At 37.6% G+C, this 20,766-nt stretch overlaps 1 protein-coding gene across 4 annotated transcripts in view; it reads left to right on the top strand.

Moving 5' to 3' along the window:
• Positions 1-20,766, top strand: part of ANAPC1 (anaphase promoting complex subunit 1) — a 102,130-nt gene that overhangs the window by 9,012 nt on the left and 72,352 nt on the right. For all 4 annotated transcript variants that reach the window (XM_059942432.1, XM_059942431.1, XM_059942433.1 and 1 more), the window contains exons 8-17: positions 848-993; positions 1,208-1,428; positions 2,140-2,349; positions 4,785-4,880; positions 12,606-12,696; positions 12,799-12,864; positions 15,246-15,380; positions 16,722-16,862; positions 17,430-17,490; positions 19,449-19,636. In XM_059942432.1, coding sequence (XP_059798415.1) covers positions 848-993; positions 1,208-1,428; positions 2,140-2,349; positions 4,785-4,880; positions 12,606-12,696; positions 12,799-12,864; positions 15,246-15,380; positions 16,722-16,862; positions 17,430-17,490; positions 19,449-19,636 — 1,355 coding nt within the window. The remainder of the gene's footprint in view (positions 1-847; positions 994-1,207; positions 1,429-2,139; positions 2,350-4,784; positions 4,881-12,605; positions 12,697-12,798; positions 12,865-15,245; positions 15,381-16,721; positions 16,863-17,429; positions 17,491-19,448; positions 19,637-20,766) is intronic.

Genomic DNA, 20,766 nt, shown 5'->3' with positions numbered 1-20,766 from the left:
GCAGCCATTATTGATCATGTTTTTGAATAATATTTAATGACCTCAGGAATTGCTTATTCATAATGTTAAGTAAGGTACAAAACTAACTGCAATATCATCCTAATTTTGTAAAAACATAAAAAAATATGTCTGTATAGGAAAAAAAAAAACTCAGAGGAGTGCTCCCAAATATATTAGTAGAGGTTATTTTGAGTGAAATTATGAATGATTTTTATTTCTTTCTTTATAAAGTACTCCTTTTATAAAATAATTCTTTTAAAAATTTTCAATATTTTAACTGAGAGGGAAGCATTTAGGAAACAGTCAAATAAGGATATAGAAACCAGTTTATGGTACTGTAGATGTAAAAGCTGGACTCACTAGGAAAAAACTTATTTTGCATGTGTACCCAGTAAAGCAGAAACAGTAGTGTACTGTTCAGCACTGTTTGAGTAGTTATAGTAGAGAACAGATTTCTTAGAGAAGAAAAGAACTAGTAAGGAAGTCAAACTTGGCTGAATGGTTGAGTGCAATTTAAGAATAAATCAGTTTTTAAAGGAGTCATGGACCTTTTACCTGTGGCTGATGAATTTAATGGTTTAGTCAGCACAAATCTTCAACATTTAGTTGCATGTGTGTGAGATCAAAACTCGTAACGTTCTCATCTTTAATATATTTTAAAGGAATTGATGCCCAAAGTAAATTTATTAAAAATTGAGGGGTAATTACGTAATATATTAATAGATTTTTGTGCCTTAATTGCCTTGATTTCTCTTTATCTTTAGGAATTGCAAGAAGTCACTTCATAAACAACAGTCTTGTAAAAGTCCATTGTTCTATACCTGATCATTTCTGTTCTGTCTTTAAGGTCTTTTTGGTTCATCACGGGTACAATATGTTGTAGATCATGCAATGAAAATTGTTTTTCTCAACACTGATCCCTCCGTTGTAATGACCTATGACACCGTTCAAGGTTTGCATTCTGTGTGGGCTCTCCGGAGAGTCAAAACAGAGGTAAGGGTAAAGGCAGATCACTTCTTAATAGAAAAGGATAGTTAATACTAAAAACTTTGCAGATTTTTAGAAGAATCACTTGTGAAATAGGTTGAGTGCCTTAGGTAAAAAGATATATCTTTAATAACTGGCCACTACCCTGCATTCTCACAAGGAAATTGCCCTTTTAATCTAATTATTTTCTGCCCCCTCCCCCTTTTCATTTTGACTTAAGGAAGAGAATGTTGTTTTAAAGTTCTCTGAACAGGGGGGCACCCCACAGAACGTGGCCACCAGCAGCTCGCTCACAGCACACCTCAGAAGCCTCTCCAAGGGAGACTCCCCCGTGGCTTCCCCCTTCCAGAACTACTCCTCCATCCACAGCCAGAGTCGCTCAACCTCCTCACCCAGCCTACACTCCCGCTCACCTTCCATTTCCAACATGGCAGCTCTCAGGTGGGAATTAAGTGTGGAAGCATTTCCTTGTTTTAAACAAGACATCCCAAGAAAAAGATACCTTCTTTTAAAACTTTCTCTTGTGATTTGAAGGATTTAAAATTTCTGTTGACAGCTCCTGAGTATCTTTTAGAGAAAACAGCACTATTCCAGTTGTGCTATTTTTACTAAGACTTCCGGGCCTCCTGGGTCACTTTTTCACTGAGTCATACTTAGAAGCTGCCGGTGCTTGTTGTAAGAGTGCCGCATTTTTACCACTAAGTGGCAGCAGTTTGGTGAATATTAATTACAGAAATTTTTTGGTGCTGTTTTCTTTTGTCTTAGTTTGCATTAGCTTTTCTTTTGTTTTTGTTAATATCTGTCTGGTGCAATAGGGACATAGTTTTGTTGGTGTGTATATGTTTGAACGTATAGGAACATAGTTTAAACTTTTTTGAATGATATTGATATAAATTGATTTTCTGAGGCAGAAAATGAACTGATTTTCAGTTAAAAAAAAGAATTCTAATAGGAATTCTAAATCTTTAGAATATAATAAAGCATGTTGACAAACCGTTTAAGTAGCTACTCCTTTTTAAAAAAATTGTATTTCTGACTGGGTTTATGTTATGAATACTCTCCGTACATAGAATTTGGAAAGCTTTATTAGAAAGTGTGTTATATCAGCCTGCGTTATTAATTGTGGTGCACTCTCTTCTCTTTATTTTGCAGTCGTGCTCATTCTCCAGCCTTAGGAGTGCACTCTTTTTCAGGGGTGCAAAGGTTCAACCTTTCAAGCCATAATCAATCTCCGAAGAGACACAGTATTTCTCATTCTCCAAATAGTAATTCTAACGGCTCCTTTCTTGCACCAGAAACAGAGCCAATTGTTCCTGAACTTTGTATGGACCACTTATGGACAGAAACGATTACTAATATAAGGTTTGGAGTATATATTTTTATATTCAAAGAAAAATGATACTAAAAGTTTTAGAAAATACTTGGTATTTTGTGTAAAGCTTCCTTTGAGTATAAGCAGTTATTAATATTTCTAAAATACATAGAGATATGTATTAAAGGCTACCTCAGTTTCAGTAGAGGATGTTAGTGATATTAAGGTGATCATAAAAATATTCTTTTGTCATTTGCTCTTTCTTCCTTAACTTAGTAATCTCTCAGATTTGAGGTGTTTGATGTTTTAGGGAGAGACAACTAATTTCTGTAGATTAGGAAACTTGGGAATTTATAGCATTTTTCTTAAGTTTTGTCTTTATGTTAATTGAGTATCAGGTGTTTTTCTGGGAAACACAACTCAGACCTCTGTTCCATGTGACCTTCCTCCTTTTATGTTCTCTTTAATCATTCACTCGGTCAATGCCGGTGTGTGTGCTAGTGGCTGTGGTTTATCAGCAAATAAGTTGCTGTCCCTGTCCTCAGAAAGAGACAGCTGGAGGATGGTGGCACTGCTCATCTGCTGGTAGGGCTTTGGAAAGATGACTAGGTATTTCCTGGGTGGGTAAGCGGGGCAGTACACAGTAGTTAGAGGGGATCAGAAGAAAAGTTCAGAAGGTGAATGTGTGGTTTGTTCAGGGAATTAAAAATACTCTCAATTTGTTTGTGCAGGAGGAGGGGAAAGGGCTGCAAAAGAGGAGGTGGAGAGAGATGACCCTTTGGGCTGTTCTGTTTGATGAGAGCTGTAAGAAGGTGCTTTATATGTGGGTCATAAACTCAGGGGAAGAGCAGTCACCTATCAGTGGTGATTGAGGCAAGACAGGTGGATTGGAGTTTACGGAGTGTGTAGAGGTTGGGTTCCTGGAGGGCCTGTGGATGAGCTTGCAGTTGCAGGGGTTCTGGTAACCCTCTGGAATCACAGATAGTAATCATGGGTATGTGTGGTGTATAGGCCTTTTCTTTAGGAGAGGGTAACATTCATTAGATTCTCAGAGTCTGTGACCTCCGAATAATTAAAACCAGGCTGTGTAGAATCAGAAGAGGGCTAGTGACTAAAGTCTTGGAAACTTAAGATTTGGCGGGGGTGAAAAGAGATAAAGCTGCTGCAGAGAGACAGAGCAAGAGAGGTCATGTGGGGGAAGCAGCAGGACATGTCATGGAACACAAGAAAAGTGTCTTTTGAGAAGAAGGTGCCAATGTTGCCAGGTGCTGGTGAAGTGTGGCACTCTTAGGTGAGCTCAGAGAGGCAATACCTGGATGGCAAGGTCACTGGTGACCTTGGCCAGAGCACCTGGGGGTGGGGGTCTAGGGTGGAGTGGAATGGGGTGGAAAAAGTAAATGGGGACCGAGGAGGTGAACATAGATATACAGACTGTCCAAGGAGTTTGCCTTTGAATGGGAATGAGGATACAAAACTAGCTGAGGGTGTCTCAGGGTCAAGGGAGAATTTTGTTTTTCCTGAACTATGTTAGAGACAATTAGTCTTCATTTTTGCCCTTAAATACCTAAGTGTGTTTCTCTAAAAAGTAAGGGCATTTCCTTACCTAACCATGCTACCATTTTTACATCCAGCCAAATTAACAGTAAGTCCTTTATATAATCTAATATTTAGTCCATCTTTGTATTTAAAGACTCATTTTAATATGAGAGAGTAGGCTATGTAAAGACTATATACCCAGAACAGGGAAAGCACTGAAAATACAGCTGGCTCTACGGCCTTAAGCTATCCACATCCGAGTAGAAAGACAAGCGCATGTTCTTAGGCTGGCAGGTCAGGGATAGGCAGTTGGAGGAAAGGAAAGATGTGAGTACAGTGTTGAAGTATGTTCTATTTTTATATGTATAAAATAAAAATTCCTTATAAAATAAAAATTTTATATATAGAATAAAAATTCCCTGTATTTAAAAATCATTTGTCTTTAAATACCGTATTGCTAAGTTGGATATATTGCAGATCCTTATTGTATAGAGTTACAAAGAAATTTTTGAGAATAGAGAATTTTTGAGTATGGGTTAAAAAAAAAGGGCTGAAGTGGAGTCTAATCTGAGAGAGAGTGGGGATAGATTGGAGAGGTCATGTTATAAAATGTCTGACCCCTTAGACCCTGTAAGAGGTCTAAGATCTCTTCAAGTTTGCATTACTTTAGCAGTAGGCAGCGTGCATAATGTGGAATTAAAAAGTCTGTGGGTAGTGATTACATTTATTGTAATTTTTCCCCAAAAAAGCTGTGTAGTGGACTCAGAGTCAAAGAGCTGAAAGGAATCTTAGAGATCACGAAGTTCAATTCTTAGAAGTGCTTTTGTGTCTTCAAGGTTATTGCTTGGCCCAAGTAGTATTTCCTGTAGAATATTTTCAAAGACTTTTAGTAATTACTGTGGTAGATTTTTAAGTGAGTGCCAACAGTTTATTAATAAATCTATTACAGGGAGAAAAATTCACAGGCCTCAAAAGTCTTTATTACATCTGACCTATGTGGGCAAAAGTTCTTGTGCTTTTTAGTAGAGTCCCAGCTCCAGTTACGGTAAGTGCGTTTATGTATCTCACTGATTTGGTATAAATAAACTTAGGACTATTTTTTCTTTTCCTTTTTCTCTCTCTCTCTTTTTTTTTTTTTGGCTTAAGTAGCTTTATTGAAATAATTTACATACCATAAAATTAACATGTTTTAAGTGTATCGTTTAATGATTTTTAGTAAATTTACAGTTATGCAGCATCACCACAATCCAGCTTTAAAAATTTCTATCACTTTAAAAAGATCTCTTGTGCTTGACTTGCATTCAGTCTCTGTTCCCATTCCCAACCTCAGGCAACCAGTATATAGGCTTTCTGCCTCTGCAGATTTGCCTTTTCTGGATATGTTATGTAAATAGAATCATACAATATATAGTTTTTTTGTGTCCACCTTCTTTCACTTAGCATGATTCTTAGGGCCTACCATGTTGTAACATGTATAAATATTTTATTCCTCTTGCTGTGTAGTATTGTATAAATATACCACATTTTGTTTATCTAGTCATTAGTTGATGGGCATTTGGTTTGTTTCCACTTTTTTGACCGTTGTGAATTATGGCACTATGTACATTGGAGCCAAAGCCTTTGTGTGGACATACATGATTTCATGTAGATAGATAGGTAGATAACTAGGAGTGGATCAAATGATAAATTCATTATAAACTTTTAAAGAAATTGCTAAATTTGTCTTCCAAATAAGCTGTACCATTTTACATTCCCACCAGTAATGTCTGACTGTTCCAATTTCTTCATCCTTGACAAGATTTTTTTTTTTTAATTTTTGAATTTTATTTAATTTATTTTTTTATACAGCAGGTTATTATTAGTCATCAATTTTATACACATCAGTGTACACATGTCAATCCCATTCACCCAGTTCATCACAACACCACCCCCACCCCCCTGCGGCTTTCCCCCCTTGGTGTCCATACGTTTGTTCTCTACATCTGTGTCTCAACTTCTGCCCTGCAAACTGGTTCATCTGTACCATTTTTCTAGGTTCCACATACATGCGTTAATATACGATATTTGTTTTTCTCTTTCTTACTTACTTCACTCTGTATGACAGTCTCTAGATCCATCCCTGTCTCAACAAATGACCCAATTTCGTTACTTTTTATGGCTGAGTAATATTCCATTGTATATATGTACCATGACTTCTTTATTCATTCGTCTGTCGATGGGCATTTAGGTTGCTTCCATGACCTGGCTATTGTAAATAGTGCTGCAATGAACATTGGGGTGCATGTGTCTTTTTGAATTATAGTTTTCTCTGGGTATATGCCCAGTAGTGGGATTGCTGGATCATATGGTAATTCTGTTTTTAGTTTTTTAAGGAACCCCCATACTGTTCTCCATAGTGGCTGTATCAATTTACAATCCCACCAACAGTGCAAGAGGGTTCCCTTTTCTCCACACCCTCTCCAGCATTTGTTTGTAGATTTTCTGATGATGCCCATTCTAAGTGGTGTGAGGTGTTACCTCATTGTAGTTTTGATTTGCATTTCTCTAGTAATTAGTGATGTTGAGCAGCTTTTCATGTGCTTCTTGGCCATTTTTATCTCTTCTTTGGAGAAATGTCTATTTAGGTCTTCTGCCCATTTTTGGATTGGGGTGTTTGTTTTTTTGATATTGAGCTGCATGAGCTGTTTATATATTTTGGAGATTAACCCTTTGTCCGTTGATTCGTTTGCAGATATTTTCTCCCATTCTGAGGGTTGTCTTTTCGTCTTGTTTATGGTTTCCTTTGCTGTGCAAAAGCTTTGAAGTTTCATTAGGTCCCATTTGTTTATTTTTGTTTTTATTTCCATTACTCTAGGAGGTGGATCAAAAAAGATCTTGCTGTGGTTTATGTCAGAGTGTTCTTCCTATGTTTTCCTCTAAGAGTTTTATAGTGTCCGGTCTTACACTTAGGTCTCGAATCCATTTTGAGTTTATTTTTGTGTATGGTGTTAGGGAGTGTTCTAATTTCATTCTTTTACATGTAGCTGTCCAGTTTTCCCAGCACCACTTATTGAAGAGACTGTCTTTTCTCCATTGTATATCCTTGCCTCCTTTGTCATAGATTAGTTGACCATAGGTGCGTGAGTTTATCTCTGGGCTTTCTATCCTGTTCCATGATCTATATTTCTGTTTTTGTGCCAGTACCATATTGTCTTGATTACTGTAGCTTTGTAGTATAGTCTGAAGTCAGGGAGTCTGAGTCCTCCCGCTCTGTTTTTCTCCCTCAAGACTGCTTTGGCTATTCGGGGTCTTTTGTGTCTCCATACAAATTTTAAGATTTTTTTTTTCTAGTTCCATAAAAAATGCCACTGGTAATTTGATAGGGATTGCATTGAATCTGTAGATTGCTTTAGGTAGTATAGTCATTTTCACACTATTGTTTCTTCCCATCCAAGAACATGGTATACCTCTCCATCTGTTGGTATCATCTTTAATTTCTTTGATCAGTGTCTTATAGTTTTCTGCGTACAGGTCTTTTGTCTCCCTAGGTAGGTTTATTCCTAGGTATTTTATTGTTTTTGTTGCAGTGGTAAATGGGAGTGTTTCCTTACTTTCTCTTTCAGATTTTTCATCATTAGTGTATAGGAATGCAAGAGATTTCTGTGCATTAATTTTGTATCCTGCAACTTTACCAAATTCATTGATTAGCTCTAGTAGTTGTCTGGTGGCATTTTTAGGATTCTCTATGTATAGTGTCATGTCATCTGCAAACAGTGCCAGTTTTACTTCTTCTTTTCCAATTTGTATTCCTTTCATTTCTTTTTCTTCTCTGATTGCCATGGCTAGGACTTCCAAAACTATGTTGAATAATAGTGGTGAGAGTGGACATCCTTGTCTCGTTCCTGATCTTACAGGAAATGCTTTCAGTTTTTCACCATTGAGAATGATGTTTGCTGTGGGTTTGTCGTATATGGCCTTTATTATGTTGAGGTAGGTTCCCTCTGTGCCCACTTTCTGGAGAGTTTTTATCATAAATCGGTGTTGAATTTGGTCAAAAGCTTTTTCTGCATCTATTGAGATGATCATATGGTTTTTATTCTTCAATTTGTTAATATGGTGTATCACATTGATTGATTTGTGTATATTGAAGAATCCTTGCATCACTGGGATAAATCCCACTTGATCATGGTGTATGATCCTTTTAATGTGTTGTTGGACTCTGTTTGCTAGTATTTTGTTGAGGATTTTTGCATCTATATTCATCAGTGATATTGGTCTGTAATTTTCTTTTTTTGTGGTATCTTTGTCTGGTTTTGGTATCAGGGTGATGGTGGCCTCATAGAATGAGTTTGGGAGTGTTCCTTGCTCTGCAATTCTTTGGAAAATTTTGAGAAGAATGTGTGTTAGCTCTTCTCTAAGTGTTTGATAGAATCACCTGTGAAGCCATCTGGTCCTGGACTTTTGTTTGTTGGAAGATTTTTAATCACAGTTTCAATTTCATTACTTGTGATTGGTCTGTTCATATGTTCTATTTCTTCCTGGTTTAGTCTTGGAAGGTTATACCTTTCTAAGAATTTGTCCATTTCTTCCAGGTTGTCCATTTTATTGGCACAGAGTTGCTTGTAGTAGTCTGTTAGGATGCTTTGTGTTTCTGCGGTGTCTGTTGTAACTTCTCCTTTTTCATTTCTAATTGTATTGATTTGAGTCCTCTCCCTCTTTTTCTTGATAAGTCTGGCTTATGGATTTTCAATTTTGTTTATCTTCTCAAAGATCCAGCTTTTAGTTTTATTGATCTTTGCTATTGTTTTCTTTGTTTCTATTTCATTTATTTCTGCTCTGATCTTTATGATTTCTTTCCTTCTGCTAACTTTGGGTTTTGTTTGTTCTTCTTTCTCTAGTTCCTTTAGGTGTAAGTTTAGATTGTTTATTTGAGATTTTTCTTGTTTCTTGAGGTAGGCTTGTATAGCTAATAAACTTCCCTCTTAGAAGTGCTTTTGCTGCATATCATAGGTTTTGGATCGTCGTGTTTTCATTGTCATTTGTCTCTAGTTATTTTTTGATTTCCTCTTTGATTTCTTCAGTGATCTCTTGGTTATTTAGTAACGTATTGTTTAGCCTCCATGTGTTTGTGTTTTTTACGTTTTTTTTCCCTGTAATTCATTTCTAATCTCATAGCGTGGTGGTCAGAAAAGATGCTTGATATGATTTCAGTTTTCTTAAATTTACTGAGGCTTGATTTGTGACCCAAGATGTGATCTATCCTGGAGAATGTTCCATGCGCACTTGAGAAGAAAGTGTAATCTGCTGTTTTTGGATGGAATGTCCTATAAATATCAATTAAATCTATCTGGTCTATTGTGTCATTTAAAGCTTCTGTTTCCTTATTTATTTTCATTTTGGATGATCTGTCCATTGCTGTAAGTGAGGTGTTAAAGTCCCCTACTATTATTGTGTTACTGTCGATTTCCTCTTTTATAGCTGTTAGCAGTTGCCTTATGTATTGAGGTGCTCCTTTGTTGGGTGCATATATATTTATAATTGTTGTATCTTCTTCTTGGATTGATCCCTTGATCATTATGTAGTGTCCTTCCTTGTCTCTTGTAACATTCTTTATTTTAAAGTCTGTTTTATCTGATATGAGTATTGCTACTCCAGCTTTCTTTTGATTTCCATTTGCATGGAATATCTTTTTCCATCCCCTCACTTTCAGTCTGTATGTGTCCCTAGGTCTGAAGTGGGTCTCTTGTAGACAGCATGTATATGGGTCTTGTTTTTGTATCCATTCAGCCAGCCTGTGTCTTTTGGTTGGAGCATTTAATCCATTCACGTTTAAGGTAATTATCGATATGTATGTTCCTATGACCATTTTCTTAATTGTTTTGGGTTTGTTTTTGTAGGTCCTATTCTTCTCTTGTGTTTCCTGCCTAGAGAAGTTCCTTTAGCATTTGTTGTAGAGCTGGTTTGGTGGTGCTGCATTCTCTTAGCTTTTGCTTGTCTGTAAAGCTTTTGATTTCTCCATCGAATCTGAATGAGATCCTTGCTGGGTAGAGTAATCTTGGTTGTAGGTTCTTCCCTTTCACCACTTTTAGTATATCATGCCACTCCCTTCTGGCTTGTAGAGTTTCTGCTGAGAAATCAGCTGTTAACCTTATGGGAATTCCCTTGTGTGTTATTTGTCATTTTTCCCTTGATGCTTTCAATAATTTTTCTTTGTCTTTAATTTTTGCCAATTTGATTACTATGTGTGTTGGTGTGTTTCTTCTTGGGTTTATCCTGTATGGGACTCGCTGCGCCTCCTGGACTTGGGTGGCTATTTCCTTTCCCATGTTTGGGAAGTTTTCGACTATAATCTCTTCAAATATTTTCTCTGGTCCTTTCTCTCTGTCTTCTCCTTCTGGGACCCCTATAATGCGAATGTTGTTGTGTTTAGTATTGTCCCAGAGGTCTCTTTGGCTTTCATCATTTCTTTTCATTGTTTTTTATTTTGTTCCGCATCAGTGAATTCCACCATTCTGTCTTCCAGGTCACTTATCCATTCTTCTGCCTCAGTTATTCTGCTATTGATTCCTTCTAGTGTAGTTTTCATTTCAGTTATTGTATTGTTCATCTCTGTTTGTTTGTCCTTTAATTCTTCTAGGTCTTTGTTAAACATTTCTTACATCTTCTCGATCTTTGCCTCCATTCTTTTTCCGAGGTCCTGGATCATCTTCACTATCATTATTCTGAATTCTTTTTCTGGAAGGTTGCCTATCTCCACTTCATTTAGTTGTTTTTCTGGGATTTTATCTTGTTCCTTCATCTGGTACATAGCCCTCTGCCTTTTCATCTTGTCTGTCTTTCTTTGAATGTGGGGTTTGTTCCACAGGCTGCAGGATTGTAGTTCTTGCTTCTGCTGTCTGCCCTCTGGTGGATGAGGCTGTCTAAGAGGCTTGTGTAAGTTTCCTGATGGGAGTGATTGGTGGTGGTTAGAGCTGACTGTTGCTCTGGTGGGCAGAGCTCAGTAAAGCTTTAATCCACTTGACTGCTGATGGGTGGGGCTGGGTTCCCTCCCTGTTGGTTGTTTGGCCTGAGGCAAACCAACACTGGAGCCTACCTGGGCTCTTTGGTGGGGCTAATGGCAGACTCTGGGAGGGCTTACGCCAAGGAGTACTTCCCAGAACTTCTGCTGCCAGTGTCCTTGTCCCCATGGTGAGCCCCAGCTATCCCCCGCCTCTGCAGGAGACCCTCCAACACTAGCAGGTAGGTCTGGTTCAGTCTCCCCTGGGGTCACTGCTCCTTCCCCTGGGTCCCGATGCACACACTACTTTGTGTGTGCCCTCCAAGAGTGGAATCTCTGTTTCCCCCAGTCCTGTCGAAGTCCTGCAATCGAATCCCACTAGGCTTCAAAGTTTGATTCTCTAGGAATTCCTCCTCCCGTTGCCGGACGCCCAGGTTGGGAAACTTGATGTGGGGCTCAGAACCTTCACTCCAGTGGGTGGACTTCTGTGGTATAAGTGTTCGCCAGTCTGTGAGTCACCCACCCAGCAGTTATGGGACTTGATTTTACTGATTGCGCCCCTCCTACCGTCTCATTGTGGCTTCTCCTTTGTCTTTGGATGTGGGGTATCTTTTTTGGTGAGTTCCAGTGTCTTCCTGTTGATGATTGTCCAGCAGCTAGTTGTGATTCTGGTATTCTCACAAGAGGGAGTGAGAGCACGCCTTCTACTCCGCCATCTTGGTTCCTTTCGACAAGATTTGATATTGTCGTTTTCTTTGATTGTAGCCATTCTGGTGCGTGTGAAGTGGTTTTTTAAAATTTTATTTATTTATTTACTTTTTGGGTGCGTTGGGTGTTCGTTGCTGCGCGTGGGCTTTCTCTAGTTGCGGTGAGCAGGGGGGCTACTCTTCTTGCGGTGCGCGGGCTTCTCACTGTGGTGGCTTCTCTTGTTGCAGAGCACGGGCTCTAGGCGCGCAGGCTTCAGTAGCTGTGGAGAGCAGGCTTCAGTAGTTGTGGCACGCGGGCTCTAGAGCGCAGACTCAGCTGTTGTGGCGCACAGGCTTAGTTGCTCCATGGCATGTGGGATCTTCCTGGACCAGGGATCGAACCTGTGTCCCCTGCATTGGCAGGCGGATTCTTAACCTCTGTGCCACCAGAGAAGCCCCTGAAGTGGTTTTAATTTGCATTTCCCTAATGACTTATGATGTTGAGCATCTTCTCATGTGCTTATTAGCCATTCATGTATCTTCTTAGGTAAAATGTGTATTTATATATTTACCAATTTATTGACCTTTAATTTTGAAATTATTATAGATCACAGGATGTTGTAAAGTATTAGAGGTCCTGTGTAGCCTGCACTTTTTCCCCCAGAGGTAACATCTTACATATCTATAGTGCATTGTTAAAAGAAGGAAATTGACATCAGTACGATTAATGGGCCTCATTCAAACTTCATCAGTTTTACGTGTACTCATTTGTGTGTGTATATGATTCCATGAAATTTTATCACGTGTAGATTTGTGCAAACACCCCAATCAAGGTTGAGAACTTCTTTATCACCTCACAGATCTTCCTCATGCTACCCACTTTAGAGTCACATACACCACACCCATCTACCACAGTCCCCAATCCCTGGCAACCACTAATCTGTTCTCCATCTCTATAATTTTGTCATTTGAAAATGTTTTATAAGTGGAATCATACAGTAAGTAACCTTTTGAAATTGGCTTTTTACAGTTAGTATAATACCCTTGAGATCAGTAGAGGTTGTTGCATATATCAATAGTGTATTTCTTTTTTAATTTGAATATTTAGATGTGTAAAGTTTCAAGAGAGTAATGATAAAACCCAGCTCATCTTTGGCTCCGTCACCAACATACACGCAAAGGATGCAGCTCCAGTGGAGGTAAATGCAGGCACATTTCTTGAGAAGTTGAAAATCATTGTGCTTTAAAATTTGCACAGATTGGAAAATAAAATTTTTGCCTTTTTTTTTTTTTTTTTTTAGAAGATAGACACTATGCTGGTCCTGGAAGGCAGTGGAAACCTGGTGCTGTACACAGGAGTGGTTCGGGTAAGTAATAAATAGCATTTCATGCTTTTAGTAGGACTACTTCCTTAATTATTATTTTTTAATGTTACTTTAGTTTGATATTTAAAATGTGTTACCTCCTGTCTATAGAATTTGGCAGAAGATTCTTGTAAGAGTTGACAATGAAGTCTTCAATTTAGGTTGGGCCTTATTTGGAGGTCTAGGACTCACTGTCATTAGATGGATTGGCACTATGAAAACAGGGCAGTTGGGGAAACTTTAATGAATATAGATAATTTAAAAAAAAAGAAAAAAGTTAATTGAAGTTTTATAAAGAATATAGTTTTGAAATTGATTTATGGGTAGCTTTCTTAAGTCTCAAAATTTTAGTAAAGTTTCACTGTATTAAATGTATAATATATATGTTGTCTGTGTCTTTTTAAACAGTTGTGAACTTTACGTACGGAATAATGTAAATTTTACAAATTTAAATTATGAAATTTAAATACACATAGTTTGAAGGATAATGAAGTGAACATTCATATAACCACTACCCAGGTTAAGAAATAGGATGTTGCCATATATTTACAGTCTCTTGGATTTTCTTTTCTCATTGTATCCTCATCCCCCAGAGATCCTTACTTGGAATAAATCAGTCCCTTGTTTTTATTACTAGTTTTTGCAGTTATCTATGTATCACTGACGAGTAAATTGTTTAGTTTTCCTTGTTTTTGAATTTTCATATAAAGAAAACATACCACATACTCTTCTCTGACTTATTTTGCTCAACATTATATTATTTTTAGATTTATTTGTGTTGACGTGTAGCTGTTGTTGACGCACGCACTGTTACCTAGTTTTCCATTGTATGATTATACGAGAACTTTACCAGCCACTAGGGTTGTTTTGCTGTTTCCTCTAATAAACAATGCTTAAAAAGTTTTTAAAAAATATATATCTCCTAGCCTTTAGAATATATGCATATTCAACTTAGCCACATGGTGACACATTGTTTTCCAAAGTGTAGGTTGCATCAAGGAGAGCTCTCGAAGTTTCTTTACAATCTTGCTAACCCAAGGTACTGTTAGCTTTTTGTTTTTGTTTTTCCCAGATTGGTGCCTCATTACAGCCAGGTGATAATGGAAGTCCAGGCTTCCACTTGGCCTTTGTTCACAGGGCCGAGGGGTGGGGTGCAGTATTTTCCTATCGTGTTTGTCTGGAGTAGGTTGGTCATTGTCTAAAAGTTTTCTAGCTATTCCTTTCCTGATTGGGTCTTTTTTCCTGTCTGCTCCCGTAATGAGATTGTGGTCTGCCTCAACTTCCACATTACCTAGAGGGCAGTTTGAGAACCGAATGGTGTTACAGATCATTGTTCTCAGATCTTTTACTGTGTCATTGTTGGTCAGTTTCACACATGGGTCACTCATTGTTGGTCAGTTTCACAAAAACTTTATATATACTAGTTCTGTCATTTTTGTTTTTTAATCCTAAGGATTTTATTTGGGCAACTTCTGTAATTTTATTAGCTTTCGGGTAGTATATTGACATAAATATGTATATTGTCAAAATTCCACTTTAGTTCTGAGTATCTCCTTTTAGTCTTATCAAGAGTTTTCAGCCTGTGTGGGTGTGAATTTCTGTTGTGTTTTTCCTGAGAACCCTGTGGGTAGCTAAAAGGAAGGAGTGGTTAGCATGGATTGTTGGCTCATTCTTTTAAGTTCAATGTAGAGTTGATGTAAATTTTTTTTGAGGAAGAGGTATTTGAAAGTTTATGACAGAAGACAGATTGTGAGCTAGAGAGTACGGTTTGAATTAGGTTGGATTTAATTTCTTGAGTATCGCTTCAGCCTAAATTTTTTGGCTCCCAAGAAGTAATTGATGTCTTTCTCTCTGCCAGGAAAATACTTAACAAGATCGATGCTTATAGCCTCTGAAAGCTTAGTGTCTCTGCTGCCTTTACCACCAATGAGGTAGAAAAATGCATAGTATACGTGAATTTTGTATAGTGTCTGACTATATTAACATTCCGCCTGTTTCCTGCCCCCAGAAAAGTCCTTAGTTATGAAAAGAAGGAATCAGACTAAGAATTTATGCCAGACTAAGAATTTATGTAGTTGATAGGTAGAGTTTGATACATTATTAAAATTTTAATTCTCTTTGTTTTTTAGTTGTGTTTGGTGATCATAGACTTTGAAATATCTAAAGAAATATATGCTTACATGCCTTAACGTTTCATTTAAGAACATGATACAGTAGGGAATTCCCTGGTGGTCCAGTAGTTAGGACTCTGAGCTTCCACTGCAGGGTTCAATCCCTGGTCGGGGAACTAAGATCCTATAAGCCGTGTGGCGTGGCCAAAACAACAACAACAACAACAAAAACATTAAAGCTAATTTTTTTCCACATTTTTTTATTGCTTAAAGGTGGGAAAGGTTTTTATTCCTGGGCTGCCAGCTCCCTCCCTGACAATGTCGAACACGATGCCTCGGCCCAGCACCCCGCTTGACAGCGTTAGTACTCCTAACCCTCTGAGTAAGCTGCTTGGATCCCTGGATGAGGTAAGACAGGGAGTAGGTGTTGTCAAAAATTAATAGTGTTTTAAAGAAGTTTGGTCAAATATTAGTTCTTTCCATGGTTAACTTTTTTCTGTTTTAACGGTGACAGAATTGGAAGTTTGGCTAATGCTTGTAGAATGTGTATATTTTGAAACACAAATGATTCAGTAAACATACATTGACTTCCCTTCTGATGTGTAAGGTACTTTTTGAAGGTGCTGCAGTGAGGAAAGTGATGCATTCTTTTTCATCTAGGGATCTCACAATTTACTTGGGTGGAACAGATGTACTGTCTGTTTTAAGAGATTATAATTTAAGATAGGTAGACTATTAAGACTTAAGAGGAACAGAGAGTACCATAGGAGATTCACTGATAGGAAGATACATTCTGATGGGATGATGTGGTGGAATCAAAGGCTCCTCTTCCAGAGACGTGTCTACCTTGGTTTGGACCTGGAGGGTAAGTAGGATGTCTGTAGATGGAAGGGGGCTTTGGGGTAAGTGGAATTGCATGGGTGTGCATGTGGAGGCAGGACAGTGCAGAACATTTTAACTCATAGTTGTATCTCCATCTCCCAGCATACAAGTGAAGACTCAGCAAGTCTGTGGAATGAATGAATGCTTATAAAAGTACACGTAGTCTCTTGGGTGAGGCAGGGCAGGGGGTGGGATAATAATAACCTGTTTTCTAGTGTTATCTATGTACTAGGCACTGTTCTGAGTGTTTTATATGTATTAACTCATTTAATCCCTTAAAACAACTTTATTAGGAAAATATTAATCCTTGTTTTACAAATGGGCACATAGAGAGGTACAAGGAGGTTACTGGTCTAACAACATACAGCTAATAAGTGGTAGAGCTAGGATTTACACTGTCTTCCTAACATGCTCTTGAAAAAGAAAGGATGAAAAGGTTTTTATTCCAAATGCAGTCTCCAGGGTATTATAGGTTTTTGAGCATGGAGTTAAGAATGTTAGGGTTTGTGTTTTAGATAGGTTTATCTTGGGATTGCAGATAGACCAATTAGATCCCAAGTGCTGTAAGACTCTGGGGCTACCTCCTTCCGATTCCTTTCTTCCTCTCCTGATCTTGGTCCCTCAAGTCCAGGTAGTCTCCACAGCTTTGTAGTGCTGTCCATCAGATGTGCTATTTTTATCGACTTTTTCTAGTTGCTTTTGGTGAGGACCTTGGTCTGCTACAAGGTACTTAGTCATGTTTAGAGCAGAATGGTTTTAAATCATTATGTACAATTGCTAGGCCATATGCAAAAAAGATACATAGTTTCTTTAACCTTAATTTCTCAAAACATGCTTCACATGGGTTGTATTTATGACTTTTTCCAGGCTGTTCTGTTGTCCCCAGTTCCAGAACTAAGGGATTCTTCAAAGCTTCATGATTCTCTCTATAATGAGGATTGTACTTTCCAACAGCTTGGAACTTACATTCATTCTATAAGAGACCCTGTCCATAACAGGGTAACGCTAGTAAGTATGCATATTTATTTTTAAAAGGTTAGGCAACTTTCCAAGAATTGTGACTGTTATTTAAAGTTTGCAGAACGCAGAATTTTGTGAAAAATGGAAACAAATGTTTCTTGTGATTTTTAAAATCTCTTGTTATGTGTCATTTTTTTGCCCTATTTTACTTTAAAGAAGCTCCGCCCAACTTTTCTGAAGTTCATGTATTATGAAAAAATGTATTGAAAACAAAGCTTGTTCAATCAGTTGAATTTTATACGGGCATGGTTTTTGCCTTTCTATTAAAAGTGAGCCTCTTTTTCTTGGTGATGGTGACTCAAGTGTCTATATGAAAATTAGACACTTTATTAAAGACAAGAATTTTTGTAAATGTTTTACAAATAAGTACATTGATTGTTTCTAAAACTTCGAAGTATTCAGTTCTGTTTGAAAAATATTGCTTGTTTTTCATTTATTTTATTGCATTTTTGTTTGACAGTCTTGTAAAGCATCAGCTATTTTTAAGACATTCAGAGACTTAGAATGCACAGATTCTATTTACTCGCTCTTATTTGTTTCCATTCTTTTCCCTAGGAACTGAGTAATGGCTCCATGGTTAGGATCACTATTCCTGAAATTGCCACCTCTGAATTAGGTACGATTAAGAATCAAACCTCACTTTTGTGTGTTCTTAGTTTGATTTAAAAGATTTGGAGTAATTGCTGATTTACATGAATAATTGGGGTTTTAAAATTTTTTGCTGTTTTTGAAGCCATGAGATGGAGTTTTTTACTGTGCTGAGAAGCTATAAAAAAGAGCTGGGGGGCATTTTGTGCTGTCTGCTCCATGTGTGCTCTAAGGCTGGGGGAACCCGTGAAGTGTGTGCTAGTTCTGCTTCTGTGAGATTTCTTATGAAAAAGAAGCCATGCAGTGAGATTACAGCGTATGGACATGCCTCTTGCAAGAAAATCTCAAAAACAAGGAAGCCCAAGCAACTAAAATAGTTTTCGGCATATTGATGGTTTTTAATCCAAAAATATATCTCTCAATTGTTAGATAAATTGAAAATTAACATAATTGCCTTTAACTGAATAAAACTTAACATTATAGTAAAAATACACTCAGGAGTATTTTGATAAAATTGGAGTCTGCTTGAAGTATTACTGAAATGCAATTTGGAAAGTACTAGGTGAAGAATATTTTGAACATAGAATAGTAAAGAAAACTGTGGAATTGAAAAGATTTGCCAACAAATGTAAATTAAGAAAAGAAAGCTTGTATGATATAAGAAAATTCAGGACATCTATTAGTTTCAAAGTCTAACTGCCAGAGCAGAGCGTTGGCAGATTGTGTGAATTCTGGAATTTGGTAAGTGGGCTAGAATGACTTTTGCGTTTTAGGAAGTATCTTTCATTGGTGTAGTAAATGATATTCTGAGTTCGTATGGAGATGCCTTGCTTTTCTGAAAGGTATTTAGCCAGTGATCTCAAGAAGTATAAGCCTAACCAAAGTACATAAAAACAAATAACAGGTTAATTAAAAAAAAAAAAAATCTTACTCTCTCACGAGCAAATAGATGTCACATAGTTCATGCACGTAAGTTTTTGTACTTTACTTATAAAGCTTTCCTCAGCCCCTCAGGCAGTATCTGGTTTACACTTATTTTGGATTCAATCATGACAAACTTGACTATTAGGTTTTCTGACATTGGTTTCATTTGATTCCAACCTTTGCTGTGTATGCACACACATAGCAAATTGATGAGAAAAAGCATATGCTGCTGAGGATGGGCCCCGGTGACAGTGCCAGTGGGAAGGGAAGAAAAGAATCCTCTAAAGAGATTATGGGAGGATACGAAAGCATTGCAGTTTGGGGCCATTTCCTACTAAAAGCAGACCCAGGCCTCTTTATAGCAGTAGCCCTTGCCACCCTGAGGGGGTCGCTGTATGACAGTGTAGCACTGTAAGTGATAGTCATACTAATGATATTGAGTCATTAAGAAAGTTATAGTTTACATGGTATTGATTGATCAGAGAGCATGTAAAACATTTTAGAAACAATGCTGTCAGAAATAATGAAAAGTTATAAAGCTTTGGTTAACCAGAATGTTCAATCATTCAGAACATATTTTAATGCTAGGTAAGCATTGCTATTTGAGGAGGTATATATTGATTATTACATATTTACTGAAGTATTGAAGCAATATTTTATATGAATTTATTAATGTGGAAATTGTGTGTTTTTGTTAGAATGGCCTTTAACTTATTGTCCAAACTAGGACATTTTTGAGAGTGAAATGGGGAACAGTTAATAACTGTCAGGGCCATGGATGTCAATCAGTTCTGTCTTAGGTAATCTCAGCTCTTTGGTTACTCTATTTCTGATCCAAAATTAATGATCAGAAAGCTGCCCTGAGACCTCTCGCAAGCCCTGTTAAATTCAGTGTCAGTTGATTGGCTAGGTCAGATTTGCATCCCATTGGCTCTTTAATGGCAGTTCTTTTTTCATAGTACTTGGCCTTTATATAGTAGTAATTAAAAAATGTTCTTAGTAAAAGGGGAAAATAAATGCATGCATAAGAAGCATACTAAAATTAATCTTTGCTTTCAATAGTACAAACTTGTTTGCAAGCAATTAAATTTATCCTGCCAAAAGAAGTAGCTGTTCAGATGCTTGTCAAGTGGTACAGTGTCCACAGTGCTCCGGGAGGACCCAGTTATCACTCAGAGTGGAACTTATTTGTGACTTGTCTCATGAACATGATGGGTTATAACACAGACCGCTTAGCATGGACAAGGAATGTAAGTACAGATAATGGTTTTTCCTCCTGAGATATTCTGTTATCTAAAATGTTGTTATATAAAATGTAATGTTTGCATAATTTTTTTTTAACATCTTTATTGGAGTATAATTGCTTTACAATGGTGTGTTAGTTTCTGCTTTATAACAAAGTGAATCAGTTATACATATATCCCCATAGCTCTTCCCTCTTGCGTCTCCCTCCCTCCCACCTTCCCTATCCCACCCCTCTAGGTGGTCACAAAGCACTGAGCTGATCTCCCTGTGTTATGCAGCTGCTTCTCACTAGCTATCTGTTTTACATTTGGTAGTGTATATATGTCCATGCCACTCTCTCATTTTGTCCCAGCTTACCCTTCCCCCTCCCCATATCCTCAAGTCCATTCTCTAGTCGGTCTGTGTGTTTATTCCCGTCTTGCCCCTAGGTTCTTCATGACCATTGTTTTTTTTTAGATTCCATATATATGTGTTAGCATATGGTATTTGTTTTTCTGACTTACTTCACTCTGTATGACAGACTCTAGGTCCATCCACCTCACTACAAATAACTCAATTTTGTTTCTTTTTATGGCTGAGTAATATTCCATTGTGTGTGTGTGCCATATCTTCTTTATCCATTCATCTGTCGATGGACACTTAGGTTGCTTCTATGTCCTAGCTATTGTAAATAGAGCTGCAATGAACATTGTGGTACATGACTCTTTCTGAATTATGGTTTTCTCAGGGTATATGCCCAGTAGTGGGATTGCTGGGTCATATGGTAGTTCTATTTTTAGTTTTTTAAGGAACCTCCATACTGTTCTCCATAGTGGCTGTATCAATTTACATTCCCACCAACAGTGCAAGAGGATTCCCTTTTCTCCACACCGTCTCCAGCATTTATTGTTTGTAGATTTTTTTGGTGATGGCCATTCTGACCGGTGTGAGATGATATCTCATTGTAGTTTTGATTTGCATTTCTCTAGTAATTAGTGATGTTGAGCATTCTTTCATGTGTTTGTTGGCAATCTGTATATCTTCTTTGGAGAAATGTCTATTTAGGTCTTCTGCCCATTTTTGGATTGGGTTGTTCGTTTTTTTGATATTGAGCTGCATGAGCTGCTTGTAAATTTTGGAGATTAATCCTCTGTCA

The sequence above is a fragment of the Balaenoptera ricei genome, chromosome 13, assembly GCF_028023285.1.
Source record: "Balaenoptera ricei isolate mBalRic1 chromosome 13, mBalRic1.hap2, whole genome shotgun sequence".
NCBI classification, from domain to species: Eukaryota; Metazoa; Chordata; class Mammalia; order Artiodactyla; family Balaenopteridae; genus Balaenoptera; species Balaenoptera ricei.
This window is presented reverse-complemented; position numbering and strand designations above follow the sequence as displayed.